General features: G+C 39.0%; 1 protein-coding gene across 10 annotated transcripts in view; it reads right to left on the bottom strand.

Moving 5' to 3' along the window:
- Window positions 1–850: 850 nt before the first annotated feature.
- Window positions 851–19,064, bottom strand: part of LOC107849685 (5'-3' exoribonuclease 4) — a 65,157-nt gene continuing 46,943 nt past the window's right edge. For 7 of the 10 annotated variants that reach the window (XM_016694238.2, XM_047401854.1, XM_016694237.2 and 4 more), the window contains 10 exons: window positions 18,834–18,904; window positions 17,359–17,487; window positions 17,150–17,226; window positions 17,016–17,056; window positions 16,833–16,907; window positions 2,879–3,015; window positions 2,678–2,782; window positions 2,487–2,562; window positions 1,923–2,005; window positions 851–1,732 (listed from right to left, as the gene is read on the bottom strand). In XM_016694238.2, coding sequence (XP_016549724.1) covers window positions 1,009–1,732; window positions 1,923–2,005; window positions 2,487–2,562; window positions 2,678–2,782; window positions 2,879–3,015; window positions 16,833–16,907; window positions 17,016–17,056; window positions 17,150–17,226; window positions 17,359–17,487; window positions 18,834–18,904 — 1,518 coding nt within the window. In that variant the 3' untranslated portion in view covers window positions 851–1,008. The remainder of the gene's footprint in view (window positions 1,733–1,922; window positions 2,006–2,486; window positions 2,563–2,677; window positions 2,783–2,878; window positions 3,016–16,832; window positions 16,908–17,015; window positions 17,057–17,149; window positions 17,227–17,358; window positions 17,488–18,833; window positions 18,905–19,064) is intronic. The other 3 variants (XM_047401855.1, XM_047401856.1, XM_016694239.2) reach the window with 1 other exon arrangement.

Genomic DNA, 19,064 nt, shown 5'->3' with positions numbered 1-19,064 from the left:
AACGAAGATGTCACTTATCAGATTGACGAAATGGAGGCTCACCTCTAAAATCTTGTGTGACGAAAAGATGCCTCTTAAACTTAAAAGGCAAGTTCTACAGCGTAGTGATTAGACCGTTTTTGTTATATAGGACAGAGTGTTGGCCTATAAAGAAGGCCCGCATCCACAAAATGAAGAAGGCGGAGATGAGAATGTTTCAATAAATGTGTAAGTGTAGTAGGAAAGATAGAATTAGAAATGAGGTTATTCGAGAGGTGAAAGTGGGCTCGGTAGAAGCCAAGATGAGGGAAGCGAGGTTAAGATGGTTCGATCATGTGATAAGGGGCACAGATGCCCCTATGCTAAGGTGTGAGAGATTGGCTACGAATGTTTTCAAGCGAGATAGAGGTAGACCAAAAGAAATATTAGAACGAGGTGATTAGACATGTCATGGAACAGCTCCAACTTACCGAGGACATGACCCTAGAAAGAAAGTTGTGGAGGAGACGAATTAGGGTAGAAGGTTAATATTAGTTTAGGATGTATCATTTGTTGTATGACCTGGTGTATCTTGTATATAGTATTGATGGATGTGTTGATTTCTATTGTATGTTTGTCCTTTTAATACTCCTTGTCTAGATTGTTTTATTTTGAGTCGGGAGTCTATCGATAACCACCTCTCTACCTCTCTATCTCACCTCTGAGGTAGTTGTATGGATTGCCTACACTTACCCTTCCCAAACCCCACTTGATGGAAATATACTAGGTATATTATAACGTAACTACTTTTCTTCTTCATCAAATGAAGCTTTGCTTCTTAGCCTTGTGTGTGAAATGTGCATCGCAGTGTAGTGAGTTTTAACAAACCAAATATAAAATGCTGGAGCTTCCCATCCATATATAATGTTAAAGAGACGAGCTAAATCCTTCATGTGAGGATACAAATATGAGACAAGTCCTCTCACTATGTCTATGAGATTCACTATCAACAGGAAAAGCAAAGATCAAAATAACTCAAATATCACCGTTTTATTCCGGTACTTGAGGACTCCGAGTAGGCCGGGCTTTGATTTGGTAAACCTGCTTGACTTGCTTGTCGTACCCCAGCCCTTTTGAAGTTTCTTCATGCTTTATGCACATTGGTGTGGCTCCCCTTGCAGGTTTGTTAATCCACTGCAGCGGGGGTGAAGGAAGAGGACCCACATTTTGTGTGAATGGGTGTGGACGGACGTTAGATAGTTGTCCAGAATTTGACATTCTTGGCAGAGTTGAATAAGGCCCCGTTATTGCACCACTTTCGATTGTCAACACTGACATCTCATTTCTCATGCCATGGTACTGGTCTAGATATGAATGTCTATCTTGCATCCTGAAATTTTGCCTAGTGTTTCGCAACTCATAAGGGGAAGGAGCATATCTGGAGTTCCCAGATGCACCACGAGGCATAAAATTGTTAGGGAAATAAGAAGGGTCCTCAAAGAAGCCACTTGCACGCCCAGCAGGTCCAGGAAAGTGTGGCCTGTGATTAGAAGACAAATTCCTACGACTCATTTGATCATAGAATCCATCTTCATAGCCAGATGATCCAGCTGGCCTTGACCTATTCAAAACATGGTTCGAAAAATTTCGAGAATTTGATTGATCCAACACTCCAAAGTTTGTTCCATCAGGTTTGATATTCAATGTGTTCTTAAGCAACCGATGTGCTGCTTCCCCCAGAGAAGGCCCTGCTATTGCCCCGGGTACAGAACCCCTGTACAAAACAAAAAAACCACTCATATCATCAGTTGATTACTTGTATGACGAAATTACATTCACAAGATCATTACTCAGTACAGAAAATTTCTGTTATTACTACTACTTGTAGATTACTACTACTTGTAGATTATCATTGAAATGCAGAGACCCCAAGGGCCACAATACACGGCAAAGATCAGATTTACCTATCTTTGCCAAGCTGGCGCCGGGTACCGTGATCTTCATGCCATAATACAGGGAAAGGTTTTATATCAACAGCTCTCAGTATCTGCAGTACAAATTTAAAAAATACACTCAATTTTTCTAAAAACAGGAATGCAACCTATTCAGCCAGACAGTGGACCTTAAACAGCAAAGATGTGCATCAAATTACAAGAAAATATGAACAGCAGATTAACTTGAATTGAAGAAATATTAGAATTTATCTATTAAATAAACTCAAGCTCCTACGCCATCTCAAAGAGTTGGCATCTCTTTAATCTCAAAGGATATGTTCTAATCTATCATAGCAGGAAACACCACATAAATAACTACACTGACTAGATCAAGTTGGAACTAGAATCCACTTTATAAAGGTATACGCTGATTCAAATAAAGAAACTGAAAAAATCATTACTGTACATACTCTTGTTAAATTACAAATCTGTCATGAAATCAATGGTTAAGCAGTTTTATGATTTGGTTATTATTGGTTAGAATGCTCCCAAATGTACAACAGCAACTAAGCAAATCATGGATCCTTTACAAACCTTTTTGGGCATAAATACTCCAGGAGGAGGCCTTGGAATGTGTGTGTGAGGTACTGGATTCAAAAAGGTAATATTTCTGGCCACCAAAAAAGAAGTTTAAAGAGGTATTTTCTCAGGCAATTGAGATATTGAACATGTCACAATCACAATTCGAAAGGATAGAAGTCTAGAATTGCCACAAGTAAACTCACAAAATCTTATTATTTAAGATATCTCCAAATCCATTAAGTGGAGAAGGAACCCTATCTCTCAGGCCATTCCTCCCAGATAACCAAATGAACCCATTCATTGCACTGCTGTGAAAAAGGGAACAGAAGAGCGCTTGAGGAACCATAAAACAATCAGCATAAAAAAAAGAATTGAAAATTTGAGCATTAAATCAGATGACCAACCTCAGATTCGCATCAATAGGCCATGGCCTTTGTTTATAATTGTGATGATAGTACGAAATGATATATGGAGCCAAAGTATGGTGATGATGAACATACAGCAAATCAAACATTACACTGTTCCTTAGTTGCTCCTCATTCTGCCAAAATACAAAATGACAATGAGAAAAGAACTACTCTAATATGCATTACAAATATTACACCATCTTCCAGGATTTTTCTGCAGTTAAGCTCCAGAGACTAAAAAGGGCTCGATGGATACTCATGACCACACTAAACTCCCATGAAAAACTCTCTTAATGTTAAGTATGATTGTTTGCTTATGGACATACAAAGGAGGTGCGATTGTTTAAGGGCTAATACCTTGAGACTTCTGAACAATGAACATCCATGTTAACTACAAACACCGCAGCTTTAAGCAGCTAGTTAGGGTAAAATATAGCAATAAATATAAATACTATGATCAGTGATTTCAAGCGCCACACAGACGGAGACGATCCGAGATAGCCACAGTGAAAACATACGGTATTCTGCTGTAGTGATTTCGATGGAACATGGGAAAGCTATATAACTGTATGTAGTTTGTTAGAATCTCGTAGATATTCTAGAATATTAAGGATCTTGTAAATACAGTATAGTTTGATTTACTCTTGTACTTATGTATTTTGATTCTCTTTACTTTCTTAAACTCTGTGCATCTAGCAATTTAAAACCCAATGCCTTGAGGAAATAATCAAGCTGAGTTTCTATTAATTCTCATAACCTTTGTCTTACTTTCTAACATGGTATCAGTGTTGTTACCCTAAAGTGGTCATGTATCTTATCAGCAACATCTAGGAAGAAAAGAACGTCCTTTGTTTATTCCAGTTGTTGTTTATGAGTTCATTTTCTGTTGGCCTTGGCATTGTGCAGAAACCAACACCACCACAAAGTCCTCCATCCGCAACCAAAAACGGATAAACTCCACCAGCAGACTATTTACCACACACAAAAAGACCTCAGATTTTTTGGCAAGATCTAGCCATGCATCGGCGCATGAGAGTTCCGCTGGTCAGTATTCGGCAAAAGTTGTTCTTCTCCAGTAATCAACTATTCAAATCAACCAGACAATACAATTTCCAACCAGTTCCAACAGTTCATGTGCACTTTCTGGTAAGGGCATCCATTTGGCCAATACAGTACAACTAAGCGTGCCTGGGCGAGAGTCTCAATCTCAGTATTCTCGATAATCCCATCCCAAATTTGTAGCTGCTTGTGATAATTTCACAATGGCATGTGTAATGAAATGGATCCCGAGTGTAACTCTACCTCCAAAGCTAGCTCATGAGGGGAGAATTTCCCAAGTCCATTTAAGGAGACCAATTGTCCATCCACTTTCTGATGTAGGACTCTTTAGCCCTCCCCGCACGCTCGGGTCTGGTTAAGGTCTTGTTAACTGGAGCTGACTATAATATAGAGGCCCAATATCGGTGAACAAAGAATTGGGATGGGTCTGACACTGATACCATGTAAAGAAATGGATATTGGGCCAAACTGAACCCCAAAAGTTAGCTCTTGAGGGAAGGAATGCTGAGTTCATTTAAGGGGACCAATTGTCCATCCTTTTTAAAGGACAAGGGGTTAAAACCATTTGGTTAAATAGGCTAAGGATGTGGATGAAAAAAGATAACGGTAATTGGAGAATATTAATGCTCACTTGTGTAGTCTATTATGCAAAATCTATTTATTCGAAGTTGATGTCGTCGTTTCGACCATTCCAAACCTGCTTCTTGGTTCGTGAAAAGGCCTATGCGCTATACACAAATGACATCTATCATTTTTATAATATTATTTCTCGGTTTTGAAAAAGCTGAGTTTTCTCTTATTTCTCTTCCACTTCAGATGGCATCGAGCCTGGTTAAAGCCAACAACATTGGAAGAGAAATTTCAAATGCATTTTTTCGGCTATTTTTTTGGTTGTCTAAACATATATCTGTTTTCGAAGGTGTTGTGACCAAACCAATACCACACGACACTCAGACTTCCGGTGCGAGCAAAACCCAGTCAAGTCCACCATCAATAGCCATCCCATGTTGATCGTAGCTTTCAAATTTTGATAGACCGATCTGAACTTTCTCAATGACTATCCATTTTTTTTGGGATTCCGGTCAACGTTTGCATCTAGATTCCTGCAATTGCAGATTTTTCAAATTTGGTAACATTTACAATATGTCTCTCAGTTCATATATTTTCTTCTAAACCCATGGTTTCCAGCAACCCGAACCACTCCATCACCACTGAACCCTTGATAGGCAGTGTTAACTACTTATCTTGGTCTTCCTCTGTTCAGCAAAGGGGGATATGGTTCAACCCCGATCCAAGGCTCTCGATCTTTATCTATATGGTTCTTTTAACTCTCCTTTTTCCCCTTTCTTTTGAATGTCGGGGATAGAAAAGCAAAGATCATCGCTTGATGCGTGTACCATATTGCTATCCAAACAAAGATTAATTACCTACCGACCATGTTCATTCTCTGTGTTGGGCGGCGATGCCATCGATAGAGGAAGTTGATATGCAAGATGGACAAAGTCGGCTTCATCTAATGCTTGCTCTATGGTGCAACGGACAAGGGTATTCAAGACCACTTGGTTAAACAGGCTAAGAATGTTGATGAAAATAATAAAGGCAAACGGGAGAAGATTGATGCTCAATTGTGTGGTCTATTACGGAAATCTATTAATCGAAGTTGATGTCGTTGTTCCGACCATTCCAAACGTGCTCCTTAGGTTTGGGAAAATGCTCATGGGCTGTACCCAAATGACATCTATCTTTGTTATAATGTTATTTCTCGGTTGACTAATCTTAAAAAGCTGATTTTCTCTTATTTCATTTCTGCTTCACAGCATCCCCAAGTATGTGGTTGGAAAATTCTCAATTCGACAATTCGGGATGTTGGTCAAGCATTGTAGGTTAGAGACCTTGACTTGAAAGGTGCTGCTCTTCCTCCAGTTGCCTGAAAGCCTAGAAACTGCCTCAAAGATTACTAAAATCATTCTGATGAAACTAATTTGATTTGTCTTAGCATCATAGAAGATGGTAGTATCATCAGCATATGAAAGGTGGCAAATCTTCATATCCATCCTGCCTGATTGCCAACATTGAACCCCTTAAACCAGTTTTTCTGAATGGCCACCCTCATCATGCTATTGAAACCCTCCATGACTAGTATGAAGAGGAAAGGGGATAGAGGATCTCAGACTCTCTGATGGAAAAAAAAAAAACAAGCAAATTCTCCATTAATGAGAATTGAGAACCTGACAGTTTTGATGCAAAATCCAATCCACTTCAACCATTTTTCCCCAACTATGTTGCTCGGACTCTTCAAAAATGTCATTGGGTACGTGTCGGATCCTTCAAGATAGTGCATTTTTTGAAGGATCCGACACAGGTGTGGCCACATCTTTAAAGAGTCCGAGCAACTTAGTTCCCCAAAACCCATTTGTTCCAAAATGTTGAGAAGCAACTCTCAATTTACATGGTCATATGCTTTCTCTATGTCAAGCACATGATTCCAGGACCTCCCCTTTTGATCTAGAATCCACACATTCACTGGTTATGAGCGATGCATCTATGATTTGTCTGCCCTGGATGAAAGCCTACTGGTGTTTGTTGACTAGTTTGCTCACCACCCTTTTATCTCTCTGTCAGGAGCTTGGCAAAAACTTTATGAACTCCACCAGTGAGGCTTAATGGCATCTTTGAGTTCTTCAGCCCATGTTTTCTTTGGTATGAGGGCTACACAGCGTTATCAATGGCAAGCGCCATGTTGCCAATGGCGAACGGCGAGGCGAGGCGAGGAAGTGTCGCCATATGCCTTCGTGGCGATGCAACCTGCAAAAGGCGACGAAGCGCTAAAGGCGACGCCTTTTTATTTTTTTTAGAAGAAAATTAGGATTTTAAGGATAAAAGGTAATTTTAGGGCTTTTATTTCTATTTTGCTTTGACTGCAACCACTGAGAGGTGACTGCGACTACGGGTGATTCTGGCAACTCCGGTAGGCGACGACTGGTAAGTCATTTCTATGTTTTCTTTTTCTTTTTCTACTTTTTTCTTATTTCCTTCACTGGTCCATCATAGTCTATTGATTTCTTCTTGATTTTTTTTCCTTCTTTCTACTTCTTCCTCAGATTTTCTCCTCTGTTTTTCTTCTTCTACTTCTTCCTCTGTTTTTTTTTTCCAGAGTACAAAATAATATCTACTATCTAGTTTTAGTTTTTGACTTGAAATATTTGCTAACATATTATTGTTATTAAGATTTGATTATTTATATATGCAATTAAATATTTTAATCTTTCGGTATTAATTGTCGCCGCACTTCCAAAAGGCGACCACCTCGCTGCTTGCCTCGCCAGCAGAGCCTTGTCACCTTTCGTCGTCCAAAACACTGGGGCCACATAAGTGGCATTGAGGCTTTTCTCAAATTTCTGTCTCTATTGAAACTGTCTTACTGCATTGATGAAGTCTTCTATTAATACCTCCCAAAATTTCTGAAAGAAACTCATAGGAAAACCATCTGGTCCCGGTGCCTTATCACTAGCACAGAGCATAACCTAGTTGTACACTTCAGTTTCAACAAATTGTCTTTGTAGCACTGAATCTCTTCCTGACTTATACTTTCAACCCCTGTAGACTGAACTCAGGTCTCCACTGTTTGGTTTCTCTGTATAGGTTTTGATAGAACTGATGATAGCCCCTTTGATGTCTTCTGGTTCTGTAACAGAGCTCCACCTCCATCATCAGAAAATCTATAGTATCAAACCTCTATGAGTTGTGGCAATCCTATGGAAGTATTTGGTGTTTTTATCTCCTTGTTTGAGCCATTGCACCCTTGATCTCTGCCTCCAGCCTATTTCTTGACTACTGGCCACCTCTTCAAATTCCATGGACAACTGTAGTTTTTCATTCTCTATCAATGTCTTCAACTCCTGTATCTTCTCTAGGATTGACCATTGAGGGAGGATATCCTCCTCCTCCTGTTTTGAATTATTTTTGTTTTCCAACCCCCGCTCCTTTAATTTTACTTTAAACATCTTCAATTTAGAGGCTAGAACAAAGGAAACTGTGCCCTTAGTGTTGAAGGATTCCCACCACTCCTTGATCTTCTCAGACAAACCTTCCACTCTCATCCACCATTGCTCAAATTTGAAATAAGATTTCTTTAGGAGGAAGACAGACACTTATCAACTCAGTGTTGAATGCTCTTCCCACTTTATATGAAGTTTGTCTTTCCAATTGCTACAAGGGTAGCAAAAAGTTAGGCCGCTAAGGAGAGATTTCCTTTGGTAAGGCAACGTGAACAGAAGCATCAATCTGGTGAGATGGGAAGTCCTAACTATAAGCAAGAAGCAGGGTGCTTTGGGCATTAATAATCTGAGGTTACACAATAGAAGTCTACTAAAAAATGGCTATGGAAGTTCAACGATGATAAGGCACCATGAGGAAATTTCATCACACAGAAATGGCTATGGGCATTAAGAATCTGAGGTTACACAATAGAAGTCCTCTAAAAATGGAGATGGAAGTTCAACGATGATAGGGCATCATGGAGAAATTTCATCACACAGAAATATGGAATGGAAAATCAGTGGATCCCGCAAGCCAAAAGCTTAAATTGAACTATGTTTTCTAAGAGAAGGGAAAGACAGCTACCAGATAGAAATTCTTCCAACCGAGGAATTGAACACAAGACCGATTTTGGCCAGGTTCTTTTATCAATCTCCTAGACCTTGCTTAACTTATTGTTCCTTAGCCAGTAGCAGGTAGATCTGATTGGATACCGCAAATGCAAGACCCAGCCCGTGAGGAATGCATGGCTCCCTATGGAACCTCAATCTCCACAGGCTTATTAGCTAAATGGCAATTAGCACATATAATACGCCCAATTGTTTCTCGTAAATTTTCATCACCCTGCTGGAAAACAAACACTGAGATAATTAACTTAGAATACAAAGAAGTATGCACGTACTTCCTCAAGGCGTATTACGTTTTTTCATAAGGGGTGGATCAAAGAGATTGCAACAAAGAATTGATAAATGAAATACACTTTTCCCCGGTGGGGCTTCTTACACCTAACCGCAGCAAGCCCCAAGAATAATTGAACGATGGAGAGGTTGTCCACGAAGAGGTCAAAGGTTGTGCTTGCGATAATCCAAAGGTTGAGCAAGACCCCTTCAACCTCATCCGCATGTTAGCTTCCTTGTACAATCGCCTGACTGACTGACCTACTTTACTGGCTAGCTTTTTTATGGCAACTACGCCAACCTAGCTAGTGCTGCACAGGGTTTAGGGGAGTGTGAAGTGAGAAGAAGCGACAAGGGTCTGCTTTATGCTATAAGCGAAGCATGACACGAAGTGCTCGCTTCATTGAAGTGAATGCAAGTTAAAAGAAAAATGACCTAAATAAATAGAGACAATATATATAAGTGGAAGTTCATATTAAAAACTAAAAAAAGGTTCCGCTTGAGTTGTCTTAGCACAAAACAGATATACAATTGTTGTCCTATTGGTCTCACTAATTCTTTTTCCCCATATTTTCATGTCGGGTCAGCCATTTTTTATCGCAGTTAAGATTTAAGAAAATAATAAACATTAGAATTTTATCACTATTTAGAAAAATTCAACAACTTATTTAAGCATTGTTAAGAAACAAAAATTCAGCAACATCTTAGACAGTTTAAGCATTGTTAAAATCAACGAAGGGAAGGTCGATTTGGAAGATCTCGACCTAGGTGTAGTTGTTGTAAAAGGTTTGAACATACTCGTGGCGTATGCTATTCTCGACCTAAGTGTAGTTATTGTAAAAGGCTTAAGACATACTCGTGGAATATGCTATTCTTTGCATGGTCGACTATCCAAAAATGTTCATATTGCTCAGTCTAACACCACATGTGATCAACGTGCATATTTATCTGACAAGGAATATAATGAGTATCTTCAATATCAAGCAAGTAAGCATATATTTCTACCAATAGCCTCAACTGCAAAATCTCCTACCTTTGGATCATGGGTTGTGGACTCAGGTGCTTCTGACCATATTTCTGGTGGCAAATCACTTCTGTCTGATATTTGTTTATTCACAATCTCTTACTGCTATTACTTTAGCTAATGGAATTCGAACAGAGCCAAAAGGAGTTGGACAAGCCAAAACCTTATCTTCTATCACTCTAGACTCTGTTCTTTATGTCCCTGGTTGTCCTTTTAATCTTGCATTTGTTAATTGTTTGACACGTGCCCTTAATTGTAGTATAACTTTTTTTGATGATTCTTTTCTAATGCAGGACCGCAAAATGGGATAGACAATTGGCATAGGACATGAACCACAGGGCCTTTACCATCTTACCTCTTCAAATTCCTTCACAGCATGCTCCGCTACAGATCCTCCCAACCTTATTCACAAACGTTTGGCACATCCTAGTCTATCCAAGCTACAAAAGATGGTGCCTAGTTTGTCTAGTCTATCCACATTAGATTGTCAGTCGTGTCAACTTGGGAAACACACTCGTGCTACTTTTTCACGTAGTATTGAGAGTCGCTTAAAGTCTACAACAACAACAACAACAAACCCAGTGTATTCCCACCAAGCGGGGTCTGGGGAGGGTAAGATGTACGCAGACCATACCGCTACCTCCGAAGAAGTAGAGAGGCTGTTTCCGATAGACCCCCGGCTCAAGCTAAAGGATAGTAACAAGTGGATGGATGACATAATAAAATCAGGAATAAGAAATAGTAAATTGAAAATCAGAGAAATACGAAATATGCGAAAATAAGAGCGACGCGAAAAAAGAAAATAGGGACTAAGACATAAGACATAGGGCTTCCACCTAGTCGTACCATACACACACAAACCAAGGACACCTATGTACAAGCCTCGGATTACTAACCCGGCTACACCATAACACCATTAGTTCATTCCGATATTTGGGGTCCTAATAGAGTCGGTTCACCCTTAGGATTTCGTTACTTTGTTACTTTTATCGATGATTTTTCAAATGTACTTAGGTTACTTAATGAAAGATCGTTCCGAGTTATTCTCTATATTCAAAAGTTTTTGTGCTGAAATACAAAATCAATTTGTGTTTCTATTCGTGTATTTCGTAGTGATAATGCCTTAGAATACTTATCCTCCCAGTTTCAGGAGTTCATGACTCATCAAGGAATCATTCACCAAACATCATGTCCATACACCCCTCAACAGAACGGTATAGCAGAAAGGAAAAATAGGCATCTCATTGAGACTGCTCGCACTCTTCTCATTGAATCCCATGTTCCACTGCGTTTTTGGGGCGATACGATCCTCACATCTTGTCATCTCATTAACAGAATGCCATCATCTTCGATCCAGAATAAGGTTCCCCATTCCATACTATTTCCTCAGTCACATCTCTACTCTATCCCCTTCGTATTTTCGGGAGCACATGTTTTGTTCATAACTTAGCCCCAAGAAAAGATAAATTAGCCCCTCGTGCTCTCAAATGTGTCTTCCTAGGTTACTCTTCAGTTCAAAAAGGGTATCGATGCTATTCACCTAATCTGGGTCGCTACCTTATTTTCGCTGATGTCACATTCTTTGAATCTCAACCTTTCTATACATCTTCTGATCATCTTAATATCTCTGAGGTTTTACCCATACCTCCAGTCTTACCCACACCAATCTTTGAGGAATCTACGGTTACTTCTCCATCTCCAGCTATAGTGCCACCACTGTTGACTTATCACCACCGCCCACGTCTAGTATCAGTCCCAAATGATTCATGTCCTGCACCTGACGCTTCCTCTACTGCGGACTTGCCTCTTCCTAGCCAATCAGTTGCACTTCAAAAAGGTATAAGATCCACTCGTAATGCTAACCCACATTATACTTTCTTGAGTTATCATCATTTGTCATCACCCCATTATGCTTTTGTATCATCTTTGTCCTCTATTTCCATTCCTAAGACTATAGGTAAAGCACTTCCCATTCAGGATGGAAATAGGCTATGTTTGATGAGATGTCTGCTTTACATACGAGTGGTACTTGGGAGCTTGTTTCCCTTCCTGCAGGTAAATCTACTTTTGGTTGTCGTTGGGTTTATACAGTCAAAGTTGGTCCAAATGGCCAGGTTGATCGGCTGAAGGCTCACCTTGTTGCCAACGGATATACAAAGATATTTGGGCTTGATTATAGTAACACTTTCTCTCTCGTGCCTAAAATAGCATCTGTCCGTCTTTTTCTCTCTATGATTGCCGTTCGTCATTGGCCTCTTTATTAGTTGGACATTAAGAATGCTTTTCTACATGGTGATCTTGAGGAAGAAGTTTATATGGAGCAACCACCTGGTTTTGTTGCTCAGGGAAAGTTAGTAGCCTTGTATGTCGATTGCACAAGTCATACTATGGTTTGAAACTATCTCCTCAAGCCTGGTTCGAAAAGTTTAGCACAGTTATTCAGGAGTTTGGCATGATTCGTAGTGGAGCTGATCATTCAGTGTTTTATTGCGATTCTGTACCAAATCTATGTATTTATTTGGTGGTTTATGTTGACGATACTGTTATCCCCGGCAATGATCAAGATGGTAGCACTACCTTGAAGCAACATTTCTTTCGGCATTTCCAGACTAAAGACCTTGGCAAATTGAAATACTTTCTAGGTAGTGAGGTTGCTCAGTCCAGCTCAGGTATTGTTATTTCTCAACGCAAGTCTGCTTTAGGCATTCTTGAGGAAACAGGAATGATGGGATGTCGACCCATTGACACTCCTATGGATCCAAATGCTAAACTTCTGCTAGGACAGGGAGGGCCACTCAGTGATCCTGAAAGGTATAGGCGGTTGGTTGGAAAGTTGAGATTAGACCTAACATCTTTTTTCCTATGAGTGTTGTAAGTCAGTTTATGATTTCCCCCTGTGATAGTCATTGGGATGCAGTTGTTCGGATTTTGCGATATATAAAGTCATCTCCAGGTAAAGGACTACTCTTCGAGGATTGAGGCCATGAACATATCATTGAATATACAGATGCTGATCGGGCAGGATCACCCTCTAATAGACATTCTATATCTGGATATTGTGTTTTAGTAGGAGCTAATTTGGTGTCCTGAAAGAGTAAGAAACAGAATGTGGTTGCTCGATCTAGTGCCGAAGCAGAATATCAAGCAATAGTTGCAGCAACTTGCGGGCTGTTTGGATCAAGCAATTGCTGAGAGAATTAAAATTTAAAGAAACTGGTAACATGGAACTTGTATGTGATAATCAAGCAACCCTTCATATTGCATCTAATCCATTGTTCCATGAGAGAACCAAGCACATAGAGATTGATTGTCACTTTGTCAGAGAAAAGATACTCTCGGGAGATATTGTTACAAAATTTGTGAAGTCGAGTGATCAACTTGCAAATATTTTCACCAAGTCCTTCACCAGTCCTCGTATTAATTACATTTGTAACAAACTTGGTACATATGACTTGTATGCACCAGCTTGAGGGGGAGTGTTAGAATATGAATAAGAATAGCATATTGAATCCTACTTAGAAAGGAGTTGTAATGTAGTGTCCTATTAGGAATAGGATTTGAATGTAGTGTCTATCTAAGTTGCATGGACTCGGGTCCGGGTATCCGAGACTGATGCGGATCCGAGAGTCAGATTTGTCAAAATTTAATTTTTAAGATTCGGGGGTGCGAATCCAATTATGGATACAGGTGCAGAGATTCGGCTAAAAAATTAAATATTATAAATATAGTTCTATATTTAAATAGTCATTTCAATTTACTTTTTCCTATGTGTCAAGAAAATTTTATTCCTTACAAAATATTCTTTAATTTTTTCACTTTTAAGGTAATTTCTTTTAGTTACATTTTAAATTAGGAATAGTATTTTTTTTATATGAAAAAAAAAAATTATTTTTAATTAGAAGTATTTGAAAAGTCAAACACTCACCAGATCTGCATAAATTAGGTTTACCTTTTTAATATAATTTATTTTTTAAAAAATATAATTATTAAAAAATAGGACCACCAACAGTGAGCATTCCGGCGAAATTCCGGCGACCACCACCAGATCTGAGCATTCTACTCTTTCTTCCCATCGAAATTCCGGCGATGATAACACTTTCACCGGCGACAACCCTTTCGTCGGAAACAACCCACAAGCACAGATTTGATTTTTCTTTCTTCCCTATCGAAATTCTGGCGACGATAACCCTTCCGCCGGCGACAACCCTTTCGCCAGCGACAACAATCACAGTCGCCGACTTTCTCCCTTCGCCGGTTTCTCCCTTTCGATAACGAAGCCAACTTTCTTCTTGATGTTGGTCAACGTCTCCGGATTCGTTTGACCGAATCCGAGACGAATCATGCGCCGGCGAACGCACCGGTGTCGCGTCGAGACGGGTTTGACGGCATAACAGCCCAGTCCGAGTAACATAGGTGTCTATAAATAGGGTCTCAATGTAATAATTTAGATACAACAATTCATAATATTTTCTCTCATATTTTTCACAAGAAAAAAAAACAACATATAATTTAATCACTGTTAAGAAAACAAATTCAGCAACATATAATTTGAAAATGAAAGCTAAATAGGCTAGAGGAAAACAGAGTGAAGAACATAGTAGGAAAAAGGAAGAAAAACAGGCTAGCAGTGCCGCTGTGCCGCTGAACCAGAAGAAGAAGAAAAGAAAAAGTTCTTGAAGCAATTAAGAGTATGCTGAAACCCTATCTATTATGCTTTCTGAAGAACCAGGTACATCGCAACTCATTTTATTCTATAAAACCGATCACTTATTAATTAAAAAATAAAAGCGCTTGCTTCATCGGCTCAGGTCGCATCGCGCTTCAAGCCCAGAAGCAGACGCTTCTTCTCACATGCCTCGCTTCATCCAGCTGAAGCGCTGAACCCTCATTCGCTTCTACATCTTGCTAACATCTCTGAATTGCCTTGCAAGCTCTGCATTATATGGTAAACCCACATCACCTTCATCTCCCATTGTAGTCTGCTTAGTCTGCTTCTTCACAAGGCAATTGCTATCCTCACTTACACTACATTGTCTGACGATAACCTATGAAGTCAAAAGCTCCCATGGTAGTAGTGTCGAGAGAACCATTAGAAATGGGGGACAAGAATTTTCGGCAAAGTGGAGATCATTTGTGGGTAGTGAGAGAGGGACTATCTCGTTTGGTCTTAATAGTTTGAAGCGCACCTTCCTTGATCTATAAGTCTACAAAAGCATGCTAAGATAGATAAAATATGGAGTCAACAAGATTTGGTTTGAATTTCAGAAGAGCTCTCAATGATAGGGATATTTAGAGTTTTACCTCAATGCTTCAGCCATTGGACTCTTTTACTGGTACTACTGAGAGCTCACACAAACTTAAATAGAGGTTGAACAGCACAGGAAAATTTTCATTAAAGTCTGTTACTGGCATATGAATCACAGAAGCCATCAGAATGTGATTTGGCCTAGGAAACTTATTTGGAGAGATAAAATTCCAGTGAAGGCATCTTGTTTTGTATAATTGATGGTAAGGAAAGCATGCCTGGTTCAAGAAAAGTTACAAAGAAGATGTTTACGGATTTGTTCAAGATGTATATTATGTGGACAGGAAAGTGAAAGTAATGAGCAACTTTTCCTACACTGCAAGAGAACTATAAATCTATGGCGCGTGTTCTTTTGTATATTAGGTACAAAATGGGTTATGCCTAGCTCCAGCTAGAGCTAGACCTTCTGAGCAACTCGAAGAATGTAGGGAGAAGGAACAGTGAAGAGGACAGGTGGTAGGTCACTCCTGCTTGCATTTGGTGGATAGTTTGGACAGAGGAATTCAAGATATTCTGAAGACACTAGTAATCCCATCCAGAAAATTACGATGCATTGCCTTAGTTTTTTATTTCAATGTCTGTAAAGTTTGACAACTCAGCATTTTCAATGTAAGTCCCAATTCAACAACTCACCAATCTAACCTACTAGAAGTGCATGTGTCTCTTGAAAAAGATACCTACAGCAAGGACGGAATAATTAGAGAACCTTAATTCGAGGTAACATAAATTGAAGATGGTAAACCTAGTTGTACTTAAACTGCTCTCTTTTGTCCTTTTAAGGTGGCAAAACTAGTTGTACTTAAACTGCTCTCTTTTACCCTTTTTACGGTGACAGTAGATACTATTAACAATGATACAAGCCTAAAGAGCACTAAAGAGTACAAGGCATTATCAAAGGTTCAAGCTTCGGAATTGACAAGTGATTGAAGGCCTTTTGGAGCATTTTTGAAGCCTTGTTCAAGAGAAGCAAGGAGAACCTTTACACTCAAGAGGCGCCTCAAGTGAAGGGTATAGAAGACATTTTACACACTAAAGTCACACTCAAGAGGCGCCCCTATTCCCTTATTCATTAAGGGTATTTTTGACATTTACTATGTAATAGTATAAATAGACAAATTAGCTTCTCTTTTTAGACTTTGATGAATTGAAAGTGAGTATTACTCTTAGTGTAGTTGTAGTTCATAGTTTCCTTTAGCTTAGTGTAGTGTAGCCGAAACTTGAGAGATTAATACATTTGATGGATTTCACTTGTGTTGATCAATTGGCAAGAAAGGTGTGATTGAGGAGTGTGAATTCCTTTGGTCCACCTAAGAGTGTGGTGTTATCTCTCATTGGTGTTGTGTGTCTTGATTTTTGATACACACCTTGGTGCTATTCATTGGTGTGAGTGTATGTCTCACTACTATCCTTTACATTTTATGCACTTTTATCTTCTTTTATGTTGAATCCAAAATGTCTATGTCTGTTTTGAGTCTTCTACTTCATCCCCTTTCTTCTATGTGTTGTTAATTTCGAATTTTTAGTGTTTGTTTGCTTCCTTTAGTGGCTGGTTTGTGTGTTTTAGGTTTGTTCTTGTATTAAACAAGAGACAAGACCGTAGAAGGTCTAAAATAATCTTTTCTTTCATACCGTTAACGTGTCTTCAAGCTTCTTTGTTTCAGCAAGTAACTTCTTCTCGTCGATGAACGGCAATTTTACAACAGCCTATTTTACAGGGGAAATAACAATTAGTACAGGATATCAAACTTTCAAATAAGTAAAAATAAATCATCTCGAGAACCAATAGACGTATGAAAATTGCAGTAAACCTACCTGCCATGCAAAACGCTTCCCATTCATGTCAAGTTCAAAATCTGCATTCACAAAAGAATTTATGGTGAATGATTGACTTCTGAATATAAGGGAAATAACGTAAACTGAATTACAATAAAATGTTGACATCACACCTGTTGGGTAAAAATCAGAAATTGGTGACGATGGATCCATCATTAGCATCCTGTACTTTTCAGGAAGAGCATTTGCACTGCAGGACAGGTGAAGAGGGAGACAAAAAGAACCACAAATAACCAATAACTTAGAGAAATAATCAACACTTTCCAAAAGATGTTTCCTTCGACATTTCGTTCAATACGGAGTATAAAAACATAAATATAACCTTGCAGCTGGTAGAACACCCATTAGCTGATCAAACGGCTTAAATGGTTCCCCAGGGAAAAAAGTAATTTCCAAGTCTGCTAGACCTTTGAGATCAGAAGCAAATGGAGCGTAATGATACGGGTAAAACCTATAAAGAAAAGCGACATCATAAATGCACATTGTCACTTGAACCATCAGAAAACTAGGAAGGACAAAAGGTGTTTAGAGTAGCTAAGATTCTCCCTCTATCCCAATTAATATGAAATCTTCCAATTTGGGACATCCAAAAATGTTTTGACACCATGCCGCTAATAATATTATGCTTTATGACTTTCAAAACTTTCAAGAATTCAAATTAATTTTGTTATTCAAACTTTGAACTTTGTTGTGATGCTTTCTCTACCAAACTAACTTCACACATTATTTTAAAATCTTTTCCACTAGTACAATTCATCAAGTAAACTTAGCAGTTTAAATTGCATCCAGTCTAATGTTGTCATACAAAATGGAATTAGCCGAAAACGTTTGAAACAAGTATGGAGTAGCCTTGCCAAGCGGTCAATGCAGTGTATACAAATTTTGAACCAGGATTGAAATCCCAAAAAATACATGTGCTGGTGCGCGCAAGTTGACTCAGACGCTACCATTATCACCGAAAAATCACCTCCGACACAAATATAATGAGATCTAAAAAAGTAGAAAGAAGAGAGGTCCCCAGGTTTAGACCACAAACCTCTCACCCCCAATTTAAAAATGAAGTATGAATATATGCAACAACAGCAACATACCCAATATATCCTCACAAAGTGGCAAAGTATGAATATATGGATAATAGAAAATTCAACTAGTATACTACAAAAGGAGGAATTGCTTATGCAAGCAGGCAAGTGAAGATGTAGATCGTCTTCTTCTACATTGTTGCCTGGCCCCGAAACTGTAGTGGGATATTATTAGATGGTTTGGCATTTCATGGGTGATGCCTAAATCTTTAAAGGACATTGTTGGAAGAAGGAGAATGTGCAGGGCCTGGAAAATTGCTCCTCTGGCTCAGATGTGGATTATTTCAAGAGAGAAACAGGAGAGCATTTGAAGGGGTAGAAATAGTTTGGGATTAGTTGAGGAGTGGTCTCTGATCCCTATTTATTTTTGGTGCACCTGTGAGTTCCTGGTTGCATAGAGGATTGGGAGTGTGTTGTAGATAACCATCTGTTTTTGTATGTTTGTTGCTTTTTGGTATACCTCTGGTATGCAGCCGATTTTGGCCATGTTGATTAATGAAATTGTTTACTTGATAATAAAAAAAGAGTTGTACATGACATCCCTCATAATGATAAGTACAATTGTCAAACAGTAATCAGCATAATGTGGCAAGCATGCAGAAAACAGCAGCTCCATCGATATACCAGTACGTATTCAATGAAGCAGCAACTAACAAGAAATGCATAAAGATGAAGTGGAAAATACTATTTATTGAAATCCAGGAAAACAACAAACCATTGCCACGAGCAAACACCTTGGTAATAATACCGGCAAACCCAACATAATCCTTCCACATACTTCTGAACCTGAAATTATGACATTTATCATCTAAAAAATTTGCAACAAAACTCAATTCCACAATCATCTTACTAGCTACAGGTGCAAAACAATGTTTAACTGCAAAAGAAAGGAAGGCATGAAGAAGGGAATTGGCCCTCTCCTCAAAGAAAGATCTTTCTTGCACGA

Source organism: Capsicum annuum, chromosome 12 (genome assembly GCF_002878395.1).
Source record: "Capsicum annuum cultivar UCD-10X-F1 chromosome 12, UCD10Xv1.1, whole genome shotgun sequence".
Lineage (NCBI taxonomy): Eukaryota > Viridiplantae > Streptophyta > Magnoliopsida > Solanales > Solanaceae > Capsicum > Capsicum annuum.
Note: the sequence above shows the minus strand (reverse complement) of the source record. Positions and strands in the feature narration are given on the sequence as shown.